The 15,583-nt window shown below is 41.4% G+C and overlaps 1 protein-coding gene across 2 annotated transcripts; it reads right to left on the reverse strand.

The window, feature by feature from the left end:
- Nucleotides 1-6,470: 6,470 nt before the first annotated feature.
- mepceb (methylphosphate capping enzyme b) lies at nucleotides 6,471-13,032 on the reverse strand. 2 transcript variants are annotated; one of them, XM_053483287.1, is made up of 5 exons: nucleotides 12,577-13,032; nucleotides 10,342-11,969; nucleotides 9,678-9,896; nucleotides 7,575-7,698; nucleotides 6,471-7,084 (listed from the first exon to the last, which is right to left on the reverse strand). In XM_053483287.1, the coding sequence occupies exons 2-5, from the start codon at nucleotides 11,836-11,838 to the stop codon at nucleotides 6,978-6,980; spliced, it is 1,947 nt and encodes a 648-aa protein (XP_053339262.1). In that variant the 5' UTR covers nucleotides 11,839-11,969; nucleotides 12,577-13,032; the 3' UTR covers nucleotides 6,471-6,977. The 2 variants fall into 2 exon arrangements, with proteins under 2 accessions (XP_053339262.1, XP_053339261.1); XM_053483286.1 differs by lacking the exon at nucleotides 12,577-13,032 and adding an exon at nucleotides 12,304-12,561.
- Nucleotides 13,033-15,583: the final 2,551 nt, after the last annotated feature.

A 15,583-nucleotide genomic window follows, 5' to 3' on the forward strand; every position in this document is an offset into this window, starting at 1 on the left:
TCACAGTAGAGAAGGTTCATATGAATGCGCGCGTTATGGTTTCCATAGTAACAGCTCGTTTGTAATGTGTGTGTGTGTAACATGAGGTAAAGCTGTAACTGTATGTCTGTTTATTAAGTATTTATTATGTATTTATTAAAGACCGTGGACAACTTTTATAATCATAATTAAATGTTACATTTATTTAAATATTTTATTCATAATCAGGGATTCACGATTCGTGTTTATTTTTTAGACATTTTAGACAAATCAGACATTTATGCTTCACTTATTACACAACAACAACAATTTTAACAACAGAGTTTTTATTTAACATTAAAGCGTCTTCAGGGTTAGACACAGCTCCTTGTGTTTTAACGCTTCACTCCCGAATGCTAGCTGCTCGAGTCTCCATCACGCGGCTCCTGTTTGATCTTCACTGGCATGGTGGACTTGCGGGATTTCTTTCTAGCTGTGACTCCCTTATACTCCTTCTGATTGGCCCAGAGATGACTGGAAGCCTCACCCCCTGCACTATTAGTGCAGTAAACTGCCTTTTTATGCCGATCGATCATTTCTGTGTAGTTAGCAAAAGCATAAACACACAACGTGGTAGCAGGTGCTCGCATAGGCGTGTCAGGTATTTTCACTTCCTGTATGATTTCCACTGGCGGTGTAGAGGATCGGGACGCAGTCCAGCGACCCGTTGCGGAGTGTTTGTGGCATGTAGAGTGTGTGTGGTGCGTGTTATGTAGGCGCGGGTTGGGATTAGCGCTGTGTCTGTTGCGGCTCCTCAGGGAGCTGAAGAGCATGTCGCAGCCCTCGACTGTGCAGCGGTGTTTGATCTTAAGGTGCACGGCATTATAGTGGATCTTCAGTGTTCCCCGATCGTAGAACGTTTTCCTGCACGAGCCACAGCTGACGCGAGACTTTGGCACGGACGTCGAGCAGAGACGCAGATCTCTTGCTCCTGAAGAAAACGAGGAAAAGCAACAAAAAAACCCCAAGAAGAACATTGGTCTGGAGTCTCATGCTTTTCTAATCCGCTAATACACTGAAGTTAAAGTCATGCTACAGATGCTAATGCTAAGAGCTGCTGAGGTCAAAAACCACTGCATGGGATTAGCATGGAGTTTTCTGTCCTTGCTAACATGCAAATACAGTACATATTATTATTCATGTTTTACTTTTTATTAAAATCGCTGCAGAAGATTTTGCTAACATTGGAAGCATTGTAGCTTCTTTTTTCATTACCTCGGTTTTTCCTCTCGTCTCTTTCTCGCAGTGGCAGATCTGTCACCGTCACAGCCTCAGGTTCAGCTTTCCCCCCACAGTTTGTCTCTTGATCTTGAAGTGTTTTACAGGATTTTGATGGAACTTTATGAGGATGTGAAGAGCAAAGTTCGCTGCTCTCCTGTACACCTTCCAAAAGAGTTTCTAAATGGCTTAATCCAGGTGACCTTTGATCCCTGGGGATCCCCGTCATCTGTAGATTGTGGCTTGTGTTAAGAAAGTGGTCTTGTTCTGAGACATGTGTTGAAAGCGGCTCATGCTGGGAGATCATGAGCTCTGCACTGGATTTAGTTTCTCCAAAACGTAAAAACTGATGCAGAGTCACAAGTTCATCTTCAGGTGTCATGATCACCCAGTGATCCAAAACCGTCCCTGATGAGTCCTGAGCAACGAACACACACACACACACACACACACACACACACATACACACACACACACAGAACACATTAACACAAGCAAGAAACAAACATTTAAAGAGATCTGACGAGGAAAACCAGGCTGGTCTCCTGTGTGGTGTTCCTCAGGGCTCAGCACTCGGAACGCATTTCTTCTGTTCAATAGAGTGCGATATAAATCAGCTGTGTGCGTGTGTGTATGAGACAGAGAGAGAGAGACAACCTGAAGCTTGTATCCTCGAACGTAATCATGCAGTGTCCAGCCGTGTGTGTGTAGGATTTCGAGGACATTTTGGTGTGTGAGGACGCTGAAGAGCCGGTCCAGGAGAATCTTCATCCTGACGGGAAACGCATGTGTGCTAAAGAGGATCAGAGCGCTGAGATCAGACACGGCACCCGTACGAACAACCTCCACCTGATCTGAACACACATGCAGCTTACTGAGAGCTACACACACATACACACACACACACACACACCCATACAGATGCGAGAGAGAGAAGAAAAACAAGTTTACATTTGTAAGTGATTAAGATTCTATCTCTCACATACACACACACACACACACACACACACACCATGCGTGACCCATCCATGTTTGCAGCGGTCACACGACCTCAGGTTGATCTGTTCAGGCAGGAAACAGTCGCAGCTGCAGGTTCCGTGTGCGCATCTGAGCACCTGAGACGAGAGCGAGGAAAAACGAGAAACAAACATTTAATACAACGCTTTAATAAAATAAATGTCAGTATATACAGTGGTCTTTCTTTCTTTCTCTCTCTTTCACTTACACACACACACACACACACGCATTTTACTTGCATATATATATATATATATATATCAAGTCAAACTGGGACATAATGTACTCTTAACGGTTTTGAGCATGTGTGTGTGTGGGTGTGTGTGTGTGTGTAATAAATTAGATTCTGTGTTTATATTCTGTGTTTAAATTAAATTTTTTATTAAATAAATGAATCATTAATTAATTAAATTAGAAATTCCATTAGGTTGTAGTGCTTACGCTCAGTTTTGATTCAGTATAAATGTTTATCTTATCAACCAGATAATATTATATACATTTGTAAAATTTTTAAAGCGAGATGTGTTATTTATTTATTAGAGTTTTTAATTTAATCATTTAATCATTTTTATAACCATACAACACTTAACATGAGTTTTAGTTGAAAAGAAATCTAAACGATTAATCTTAATTACAATAAAGTAAAAACACGCAATTAACATTAATATGGAATATTTAATAAAATGTGAATCAACTGATCAGAAAAGTCAACTTTTAATTATATTTAGATTTATTTACATATATTTAATGTATTTACAATTTATTTAAATTTGACATACAGTATATTTAAATATATTTTACATACACATTTAATATATCAGTAATACTGCAAATCATTCCTGTTGATTGTGTTTTAAAGTTAAATACACAGGATTATATAAATATAAACACACACTGACGGCTCATTCTAAACACAACGTGATACTGAAAACTCAGGAATACTGAAGGAGTGACTTAACTGCAGCTGTTTGATTAATAGAATATCAAATAAAATATACATATAATGTAATAAACAAATTGAAGTTACAAACAATAAAACTGTGTGTGTGTGTGTGTGTGTGTGTGTGTGTGTGTGTGTGTGTGTGTGTAAAAAATAATACCAACCTGCTGATGGAGTGTGTAAACGTTGTGTGTCCATGTCTGCACGTCTGATCCGGTTTTAAAAAGCATGAGTCCTGTTTACAGTGTGTGTGTGTGTGTGTGTGTGTGTGTGTGTTTGAATTTTTTGCATCTTTACTCTCGCAGTCCTTTTGTAACTGTATATCTCATGACTCCGCCCACTTAATGATAAAGGGGAAGTGGAGGATGTGATTGGATGAAGGTTTATTCTTATTGTTGACTTTGTGAGGATGAAAAGAGAGGAAGAAAAAACAAAGAGAAATAAAAAAAACATAAAATGTCTTATTTGTATTTTGTTTATAAATATTGTATCTGTTATTTAAATGTTATTCTTCTTTTTTTTGCTTAGAAAGGAATGTAATATATATTTTTGATGTGTGTGTTTCTGTGTGAGTGAATAAAATTCTGCCTTTATTTGAGTCAGCGTTAGTTTATGGGTAATTATATCAGAAGGGGTGAGATTTTAGACACACACACGCGCACACACACACACACCTGTGGCAGGATGATGGACCGCAGATGCCCAACTCTACTTTAAATTTATTTATGTTTCCCTGTATTGTCTAATTATTATTATTATTATTAATTTAATTATCTTCTATTAAGTATATAAAAATGCATAAAGTGCTAAAACAGAAATAAGTGGCTTTAAAAAACTGCAGTGTGTGTGTGTGTGTGTGTGTGTGTGTGCGCGCGTGTGTTATTTCTATCATCAGTATTTGATGTCTTTTAGGACGCTGTGTTTTCCTGGAAAATTTTAAGTAACTGGGGATGACATCAAAGCTTCTCTCCTCATTAGAGCGTTCCATCTTTTACACACACACACACACACACACACACACACACACCTGTGGGCTGCGGCCAGTAGGAGGACTCAAGTGACCGAGCCAAAAAACGGAGACACTCGAGAGAGAGAGAGGAGGAGAAAAACTCACTTTTATCTTTTACCCTCTTTTCTGCTTCTTTTCTTTGTTGCCACTTTTATCCCACATTGCAAGTGTGTGTGTGTGTGTGTGTGTGTCTTTGTGGATGATCCAACTTGGCATGTTAGTGTTGTGACACGCAAAAGATTTACTGAGTTACTGAGAAAGTTTGTCATTTTTGTCATAATTAAGAGATGAAACTGTTTCATGATGTTCCCATTGTGTGTGTGTGTGTGTGTGTGTGTGTGTGATTGTGAATGATCTCACTTGGCATGTCAACACTGTGACACACAAAAGATTTACTCAAAGTTACTTGAGAAAGTGTTTCCCGGCGTTCCCTCTGTGTAACTCCTATAGAAATAATCGTAATGTTTGTTTGGAGACGTTACAGTTTATAAACAACATTTACTTTAACACTAGAGATACGTGAGCTGTAGCATGAGATATTAATGATTCAGAAGACACAACAACTAAAGGGATAAAACTGAAATCTGTTAGAGAGCGTAAAGACTGGACTTTGGAGTGATGGAGAAAGGTCATGTGACCTGATGAGTCCAGACTGATCCTATTCCAGAGTGATGGGCGTGTCAGGGTGAGAAGGGAAGGACATGAAGCGATGCTCCCATCATGCATAGTGTCCACTGTACAAGCCTCTGGAGACAGTGTTATGATCTGGGGTTGATCAGTTACTCAGGTCTAGACTCAGTAACGTTATGGGGCAATAAAATGAAGTCAGCTGACCACCTGAATGTACTGAACCACCAGAGGATCACATCTATGGATTAGAGGAGGAGAGTCAGAGACATAATGGAGAGGACATAATGGACCGGTCCGACTCTCCCGTCACAAATACAAGATTTTAGACAAAAGAAATTAACGCAGCTCTGAAATTAAAGTTACTAAATCTACTACTAAATCAGATGTTTTTATATTATTATTATTATTATTATTAGGGCTCAACATGACTATGACATCATCACCATCACTCTGATAATGCTGTTTTATTAGTGCTGATGTCATACATGTGAGAGGGCTTGCTCTTGTAAAATTAAAACAAGGGATATTTTTACATTTATTTTTCCATCATCCGGCCCTGTGGGGTCTTAACAAGCTCGGAATCCCACAGAAATCCACACACAGGTTGGAATCTGCTGCCGTTAGGAGGCCTGAGAGTCTTCAGGAGAATCTTCTGCAGAGCTCATACACACCTGCACGTATACACCAAACTCATACACTTCTAGATTTTATGGAGATAAACAACTTTCACTCTGCATGTCACGAGCTTAACTCAGGGGTGGGCGTGCTGCCTGTCATGCAGAAGCCCCGCCCAGTTACTCACCCCAAACCCAGTTACTGGAGCAGGGTATCTTTAGACCCGCCCCCAAGCCTGGTTAGAAAGAGATTCAGTGCGTTAGATCTGGTGTTAAACCCGTACCAAGCTGTATGTAGATCATATGGTCCAGTGTGTCGAGCACATAATGCAAGAAGCTGAATGAACTGCACACACTTCAGGTAATTAACGCCAGTTAGACTAATCTGCAGGTCTTTGGACTGTGGGAGGAAACCGGAGTACCCAGAGGGAACCCACCAAGCACAGGGAGAACATGCAGACTCCACCCACACCGAGGCGGGAATCAATCCCGGACTCTGGAGGTGCGAGGCCACAGCGCTAACCACTACACACACTCACAATAAGCATGACTCCACCCCCTCAGGGTCTCGGTCACGCTTCAGTTCTGATTAAACAGGATTCAGTTCTGATTTTAATAAAAAGAGTCCCAGGTCAGCTGACTCAGCACATCTCACTTCATTACACCACTGAATCACTGATGATGAAGAAGATGACCATCAAGTGTTCGTTTCAACTCGACTTGAGCTCTTGCTCACTCACACACACATGATAGGCTGGTGTCACTTTGCCTGACAGGGGAGACTTGAGTATGCCCCGCCCACCCACAGCACCCAGACTGTCACGCTCTCAAAATACAGAGCAGATGATTTTCTGCTGGAAAACTAATTTGGATAAAAACAGGATTTTCATTAGAATAATTGATTAACGCAGTGAAAATGTGTCACTTTGACTTTTATCAGTTTATATCAAACACATCAGAGGACGGAGCGATGCTGAGTGTAGTGAGAGATCAGGAGACGAGACACTCGACAGGCAAAAAGAAATAAATTCAAAGGCTCAGTTATTTATTCTATACAACAAAACATTCAAATCCAATACATTCTGATTCTCACAATTTCCTTCACACACACACACAATCAAAAACTGTTTAAAAACGGTTATATGAAGTTATTTTTTACACTTAAGCTACACACACACACTCTTCCCTAAAATATACAATACAAACAGGTGTGGAGTTGTTAGAAAGAAGACAAAAAAAAAAGTCTTTGCCTGTGTGTGCACACAGCGTGTGTGTGTGTGTGTGTGAGAGAGAGAGAGATGTACTAAAACATGAGCACCCCCTTGTGATCATCTGATGGAACTGAGGGTTGTTTGTTTTTGTGTGTGTGTGTGTGTGTGTGTGTGTGTGTGTGTGTGTGTGTGTGTGTGTGTGTGTGTGTGTGTGTGTGCGCTGACACGGCGACAGCCGCTCTTTTCAGAACAGAGTCCTGCGAGTCCAATCGTGTCTCTTATTCGTGTCTTTAACCAAAGCAGCGCTGCAGCGTAAACATTCACATGGTCTCTCGTTCCTCTTCCTGCATGTCACTTCCTCTCCTGGTTGAGGACTTCCTGCTGGAGGCGGGGCCTTTATGGAACAGATAGATAGGCCTTTGGAGCCCTAAGAGAAAAAACAAACAAAAAATAAATGAAACATGATTGGAAAACACACAACAAATAAAAACTGCAGCCAGTGTGTTAGGGTGTCATATTCTGTAGCTACACTAGAGGGCGACAATGTGCTGCCATCACTTTTGCTAATGGACTTCTGAGGTTCCGATGAACAGCAGCATACAGAAGAGACGCAGACATTAAAGACCATGAATGTACCTGTATTTATTTTAAAGCTCCGTGTGTTTATCAGCAGAGTTTATGAAGAGACTTCAGTAAAACACTGAAGCACAGAGACACAGATTTCACCGAGGGAACCTGCTTAGAGTTTTACATCAGTGGTTTTACCGAAAAATTGTACTTTAAATGATGGACACACTTAAAAGTTATATCTTTAACCTTAAAACATTGTGCAGTTTTGTGTGTGTGTGTGTGTGTGTGTGTGTGTGTGTGTGTGTGTGTGTGCGTGCGAGAGAGAGTCCAGACGGGTGGTGTTCTACCTTTAGGGCAGCTGCGGGTGGTGCTGACGAGCTCATAGCTGCAGAATCCCACCTCGGCGGTGAGGTACGAGCTGAACTGGTCCGGTCTCAGACGAATGCTGTTGTAGTTCCTGTGTGTGGTTTCCTGGAAAAAAAATTAAATACACCGCGTTCCAAATTATTATGCAAATTGGATGAAAGTGTCAAACATTAAATATTTAGTTTTTAAATTAAACTCATGGTGTTGTGTCTCAGAGCTCTTTGGATCACTGAAATGAATCTCACACACGTTGGATACTTATTTTCCCAGATGAACCCAATTAAAGGAAAAGTACTGAAGAAGGTTGTTCCACATCATTAAGCAGGCCACAGGTTTCAAGCAATACAGGAAAGAAAAAGGATCTCTCTGCTGACGAAAAGTGTCAAATAGTGCAATGCCTTGGACACGGAATGAAAACATTAGATATTTTATGAAAACTTAAGCGTGATCATCGTACTGTAAAGACATTCGTGGCTGATTCAGATCACAGACGGGTTCGTGCAGATAGAGGCAGAATGAGGAAGGTTTCTGCCAGACAAATTCATCGGATTAAGAGAGCAGCTGCTGAAATGCCATTACAAAGCAGCAAACAGGTATTTGAAGCTACTGGAGCCTCTGAAGGTGTAAGATCCTTCAGAGGCTTGGAGTTGTGCATAAACATACATGAAGACTAATTTTCAAACAGTCTTGTTTACTGATGAGTGTCATGGAACCCTGGATGAAGAAGTAGATGGTTGGTGGACGGCCACCATGTCCCAACAAGGCTGCGACGAGGTAATGGTGTCATGTTTTGGGCCAGAATCATGGGGAGAGAGCCGACACGCCTCTTTAGGGGGTCTCTGAAGGTATGAAAATGACCTCAGCAAAGTATATAGACTTTTTTACTGACCACTATCTTCCATGGTACAAAAAGAAGAACCGTGCCTTCTGTAGCAAAATCATCTTCGTGCATGTCAATGCACCATCTCATGCTGAAAAGAATACCTCTGTGTCATTGGCTGCTCTGGGAATAAAAGATGAGAAACTCATGGTGTGGACACCATCCTCCCCTGACCTCAACCCTATTGAGAACCTCTGGAGCATCCTCAAGCAAAAGATCTATGAGGGTGGGAGGCGGTTCACATCAAAACAGCAGCTCTGGGAGGCTATTCTGACATCCTGCAAGAAATTCAAGCAAAACTCTCCAAAAACTCACAAGTTCAATGGATACAAGAATTGTGAAGGTGATATTAAAGAAGGGGTCCAATGTTAAGATGCAACATGCCCTGTTAGGATGATTTTGACTTAAATAGCTTTTGATTTCAGTAAATATGACCCCCTAAAGCTGCAAGTTCATCAAAAGCCATTTTCAATAAAATGTTTTAACTCTGTTGTGCATAATAAATTGGAACAGTGCCTTTTCAGTTTTTTATTTTTGAAGTAAATATTGTTATCATTAGGAGGTTTGTTCAATAAAATTTTAATTACAGCCTAACGGTTGAAGATATGAAAATTATACTGACTGTCATTTTCATAGACTAATTACAAAAATCAAAGAAAGATGTAATTTGGAGCGCGGTGTAAACAGACATCATAATTTTACTCGAGTACCGGATCAGGGTTCATTACGGGCGTTTTCACATCAGGGCCCCGAGATCGCTTCTGAGAACACTCGACCCCAACGTCCGGTTCATTAGATCACCATCGCTCTGTGCTTCGGGAACCGTACCTGCTTGAAGGGCCGTTCTCAGGTACGGCTCAGTGTACTCGGGCACGGTACAGACCACATCTTCACCTCCATAGCTTAGAATAATTACACTTTATATTTAATTAATATATTTCTATTTAAATTCTATTTTATTGTAACTTGTAAATCTGTGGATTGTATATTTGAACTGAAATGTTTTACATTATTACTTGGTGAATTTTTCGTTGATTGCAGTAAAAATCTTCCCATTTTCTCCTTTTTAGGTGGCGAACACATGATGGAGGGATCGCGATCCTGTCAAACACTCCTAATGTGAAAACGCTGTGTGTGTTTAGACCGTGTTCGATGTATATATAAACGTTGGCATGAATGTAACACACACACACACACAGTTTACCGTTAGTCTCTTTCTCTTGCTGTAGGAGCTCCATGGCTGTGGTTGGAGGATGAACACGCCCCCTGGGGTCAGGTGTGTGTAAACGCGTCTGAAAAGGCGCTGAAGGCCGCCGTCTCCCCAGTTCAGCTGAACCCACCTCGTCACGTTCAGGCACATGATGACGTCATACTCCGCACGCTGTGACATCACCACCGCATCGCTGTCTGGCACATAGTTCCCCTGCATCACACACACACACACAATAAATTGTTTTTAATAAAAGGTAATCATTTAAAAAAAAAAAAAAGAAAAAACAGGTTGGGGGAACCAGGGAGACAGATGGGTGTCAATCAGACCTGCTCATTATAATATTAAGCCACACCCCTTCAGGTCAGTTGCTGTCTGTTTTTATGGCCATTACATTATGTTTATTTCTGCATGGTTGAGTCCAGAATCAATAAATAGTTTAGTGTTTGTTTCTCAGATACACTCCATGTTGTGTTTGTGTGTGTGTGTGTGTGTGTGTGTGTGTGTGGACATTGTGTTTTACAGCTCTACTCCATTTTGAGTTTGCAGGAGACGTGTTTCAAATATCTAAACACACGATCAGGCTAGTCTCTCTCTCTCTCTCTCTCTCTCACACACACACACACACACACACACACACACAAACGCTCTCTCTTACCTTCATGAAGGACACATTGTTAGGGAACACCCCGGGGGCAGGAGGCAATAAGGGAGGAGCAACAATAGGTCCCCTACACAGTCTGAAAGAAATAGGGAATGTCCTGAGCGTCTCCAGGCCTCCAGTCTCTGCATCTTGTCTCACTTCCTCTTTCTGCAGCTCAGACAGGAAGTGGCGGAGGTTCTGCCGAGCTGCATGAACCACGCCGCCGTCGATATCCAAGCCCAGGATGTGCGCGGGGCTCCAGTGCTTAGCGATGGCGAGCGTCACGTGACCCACGTTGCAGCCGATGTCCAGGACGTTTTTCCCACGGAACCACTCGGGCCGGAACGCCGCCAGGCGAGGATCCACACTTAACGATGGTGTCCGGTAACCATAGTAACAGCTGTATGGGCCGTAACGGAAATCACGTCTCATTTTGCGGTGATTTTTCTGCGATACGTGGCGGTTTGTTTCGAGATGACTCCCTGTGGCTCCTCCCACTACGGGTGTGTGAAACGTCTGACTCCGCCCTCTATCCAAATCGAACTGCTTGTTGATGGGGGTCGGCGTGATTGACAGGCGTTCTGAGCGACTGATCGTTCGCCGGCGCTTCTTGTGTTTGGACAGCTGTGCGGTGGAGTTGCTACTTCCCGCCTGCGAAGCGGCGTTGGCGGATCGGCGGCGCGGCGGCAGTATAGGCGCCACCACCTCGTCGCGACAGTTGATGCTCGTGTTGAGTTCGTAGGGTTGTGGCGATTTTTCCACCAGTTCCTCTGCTAAATGCGGTTGAGGAAACAACACACCGTCGTCCTCGGCGCCTTTTGACTTTTCAGAGTCTGAGGGATCAAGATGGCCGCCACTTCCCCCATGGTGCCTGTTTCTATGGCGCCGCCTCTTTAAGGGCGACACCAGGACGCCTCGGTTAGCGTTCCCGCCCTTGCCGCTGAGGTTCAGCGGGTCGGTGATGTCTCTGGGGATCAGTATCTCCACGGGCTCCCTGCTCTTGGACGGAAGCGGCGACGATTTGGGCGTCTCGGCGTTCAGCGCGCGGTTCACCTCCTCGTCCAGGAGGCTGTTGAGATTCAGAGGGTCGAAGATGTTTCCTCCCAACAGAAAGTTGCTGGGCAGCACCGGGTCACTCTCGGAGTTAGCTCTCCGCCTGCGCTTGTTAAATCTGGGATTCTTAAAGCCGACGTTCATGCTGTAGCGCCGTTTCCCGAGTTTCTGAGGCCCCGTCTGAGGGGGCTGTATACAGTTTTTCGCTTTTAGGAGCTTTCCTTTGTCTTGCATCCTCTCGGGGGCGTCCTCGTCATGCACCGCCTCCTCTGTCAAAGTGGGCACTTCCGCCAGCACCATGTTAGCCATGAACGGAGCGCCGAGGCCGACGGGCGCCAGAGAGGGCGGACTCAGGGTTTTAACGTGATCGGCGAGGCTCGGGGGAGAAGGCGTGGGTAAGACGGACGCCGCCCCGTCCACAGTTAAGACAGTTTCTTTCTCGATGGACATCTCGATCATCTTCTAACGCTCGGGTCTGAACGCATGAAACGCGTCCGGTATCGTCACAGCGGCAAAGTCTGAAATATCTCGTACGACTTATGAGCTCATGGACGCCCCCGTGTGGCTGAGGCAGTCAGACTGCAGTGGAGCTGAAAAAAACAATCACACACCACAGAGTTAATGCTAACACTCTCACACACTCACATCAGCAATGCTAATAATGCTAATCAGTATTAATACTGAGGAAAACTGGAGTCTCAAACAAGACTGGAGTCAAGACAAACCCCTCCCTCTGCCTAACTCTCTCACACACACTCTCTCTCTCACACACACACACACTCTCTCTCTCACACACACACTCGGAGCTCCGCCTTCTTGCTTGTGTTGAGCTGTGTCTGAGAGCTTCCCTCCCCCAAGTTACTGTTTCTCTGCAAAAACACCAAGAAAAGCCCAGACTTGTGTCTCGAGCGCCATCTTATTTACCGTGTCGGACTGATCTGTGTCCCGTGACCCTTGAACCCCAAACAAAAAAAATATATATTAAAAAACTGAAAAAATCTAACTCTGAGACGCCCCTTCCAGGAAAAAGCACGCATTTCTCAAGCCGTTCGAGCACGGCGAGGACTCGGCATGTTGTGTGCATGGACGTGAGCGAGGTTATTTGTCTCTATTCCCCACAGAGTGTGTAGAAGTGGCCATGCCTCTGAGCCTGCCAGGCTTCTGTGTGTTACTGCTCAGGAGCCCACGCTCTTATACCTCACTACAGCCCCGAGGAAGCGCTGACGGACACGCGTCACCACCAACCACGAACCAGAACGGAGTCCGTGCGCGCCGCGGCGACCAATAGGATCGCGCGTTGGGAAGCACGCGCTGCCAGGTCCCGCCTTTCCGTCGCCTTTGGTGTCTGAGCCACGCGCCTGAGACGGAGCTGAGCACGCGTTTCACTTCACACCGCGGCCACAAACGTCATTCCAAACAAAATGACGCTCGAAACGAACCCACATTCATGTTCTAACCATGTTCAGATTATTTTTTAAACCATTAAAAGTCATTTAAATTAATGAAGATTTCTCAGGAATCTGCAGGGACACCAACTTCCCGTGTAAACAACAAGCTACGTTCATGAGAAAACTTGATAAATTCGTCGATCTTAAAGTCACCCTCGCGCAAAATAAAGAGTTTTAACAGCTGTATCGCGTTTTTGTCGCTCTATCCGCCCATATCACTTATCTTCACGCACAGTTACACCTGATTGAAGCTTATTATTTTTCCCACCCATATTCCGACAACGATTTCCTGCTGTGTCCTGATTGGCTGACTGCTCGAGACTTAGAACTACAAGCCAATCAGAGCAGTGAAAGGCACGTACTTCTGTCCAATCCTAGTACAGAGACGGGGACACTTCCGCGTTAGGCTCTCTGGAACATGTAGTTCAAGTTCTAACATGTAGTTCTAAAAAAATAAATAAATAAAAAACCGCGCCACCGTAAAGTCCTGCTTTTTAATGTCACCTTTTATATTTTTCTTGTGCTCTTAGTGTTATTGCTGATGTACATTTGCTTTTGTATTCTTTTTCTTCTGTGTTTCCTGAGTTCCTTGTCTTGTCTAGTACATTTTTGAGCAAAAGTAAAAAAAAAAAACCCACACAAATTGATTGTAAATCACATGACCAAGAACACCTTGGTAATAAAAAAGTTTTAGGGTGTGTTTATGCCTGTAGTATACGCCAGTGTCTTCACTAGCGGAAATCTGTTTAAGAGTTTATAAAACGTAATGTTGAAAACAACAACGAGTGTGGCCCCAGACAATAAGAATAAAACATAACCCAGGCAACCAAATTTTATTTTGTGACTAGCTTTTATCCAGATAGCTGCCAGTGGCAACTACCAACCACAAAATATAAAATAACTGAATGAAACAAAATATATATTTTTTTATTTAAGCAGTGGTCTTTAACCCTGTGATAGACTCGCTCCTGTGTCTACCTGCCTGGTACGAGCAAAGAAAGTTCTCAGGTACACTCATCATCAGATAAAGCTGGCAATGTAGACTTGGTTCATTACATATCTTTGGTCCGTGATGCGTTCAGATTTCAATCAAACCGCGCCAGAGTGTGTTTGGAAGCAGATCGAGACACACCTTTTCTTGCTTGGTGCGCTCCCAAGTTCGCATGGCAGCGTTCAAATTTATTTAAGTGAATAAGACATGTCAAGTGTGAACACAGCCTTAAAAATAAACCAAAAGTTCATCATGTCATAATTATTAATTTATACTTTAACATTGTTGGTAGATAAAATATTAAGCCTTAGGTAAAAAGAAACCTTAACTGTAATGAGTTTTGAAATAGTAAATATAAGAGAACCTTGTAAAAGGAAACATCTTGTAACAAGGCTATACTGTATAATGATGATTTTATTTTCTTAAGCATCCTAAAGGATTTTAAAGCATTCAGATTTTTGTAGTGTCTAAAAAAATAATAAAATAGTGTGCCATGTATAAATTGCAAGATAATACACAGAAAAATGCAGCCAGGTGCAGTATACTAACTACAAATTTAATATTCAAAATACATTATTTTTAATAATCTAAAGATATTTGAACATTTAACCTTTTAGATATTTGTTCAAATCTTATTAATTGAACAGGAGCTTATCAGTGAATTTTACATTTTGCAAGTTAATTAACTGAAGTTCAAATTAGTATGAATACAATTTATATGTAAATGTATGCAAGCTCAGAAGCATAGACTATAAACATTTTCATTCCAACTAACTAGTTTAATTAGTGCAACATTGCTTGTTCTCCTAAGAACATTTTATGAATGAAATTAGTTCACATTGAGTACAATTAGTGAGAGTTATTTTTTACAGTATTTATCAGGTCTATAATGTGGTGAATTTGTGTGAACCCTAGAAAATCATAAAAAGTTCTATGTTGTGTCTAAAGAATTGTGTTATTCAATAACTATTAGTCATTATTTATTAATTTGAGATTAACTAACATTTAAGATGTATTTATTTATATATAATATAAATCTGGACCTGTTAAAGACTATTAGGAGTTTACGGGACACTAACAGAAAAAGGAAAAACTAACCTTTGCACGTTTTCATACATTTACAGACAAAAAACTGTATTATGCATCTTATTTTTTATATTATTATTATTATTATTATTATTATTATTAATAATAACAAAAATTAGACTTAAAATATTTAAAGAATTAAAGTACCTACAAGATTCAGGTGTAAAACATTAATAAACAATGAACTATCCACAGTACAGTAGTTAAATAAATGTAACAAAAAATATGTAAGTAAATAAAAGCAATAGACGGAATAAACCAACAAATGAGCAATAAATAAATAAATTGATTAATAAGTGAAAAAATGTAAAAAAAAAAAAATCCAGTGTTTTTTTTTATCAAATCTGAATGGTGAGACAATAACAGGGGATTTCAGGGTTTCTATTAGATATAACGAGTTAAAGAGGTTTTGTATTTCACAGAGGAGTGAAATAAAAAAGAAAAATTACATTTATTAATGTAGAACTTTATTCCAGTATATTCTAATGATTTGTTACTCTGGCTGAAAAAGATAATTATAATTTTTTTACGTGAAATTATAAGATTCATGAATAAAATCATAAATATCTAAAAATTTTAATCTCAAGTTGAAACATCAAAGTTATTCTTATTTTTTTTATAACGTTTTATAATGGTTTAAGGAAGAAAAAAACGTGAAAAGATCTGAATCGTTTGGTGA

Source organism: Clarias gariepinus, chromosome 22 (assembly GCF_024256425.1).
Source record: "Clarias gariepinus isolate MV-2021 ecotype Netherlands chromosome 22, CGAR_prim_01v2, whole genome shotgun sequence".
NCBI lineage: Eukaryota > Metazoa > Chordata > Actinopteri > Siluriformes > Clariidae > Clarias > Clarias gariepinus.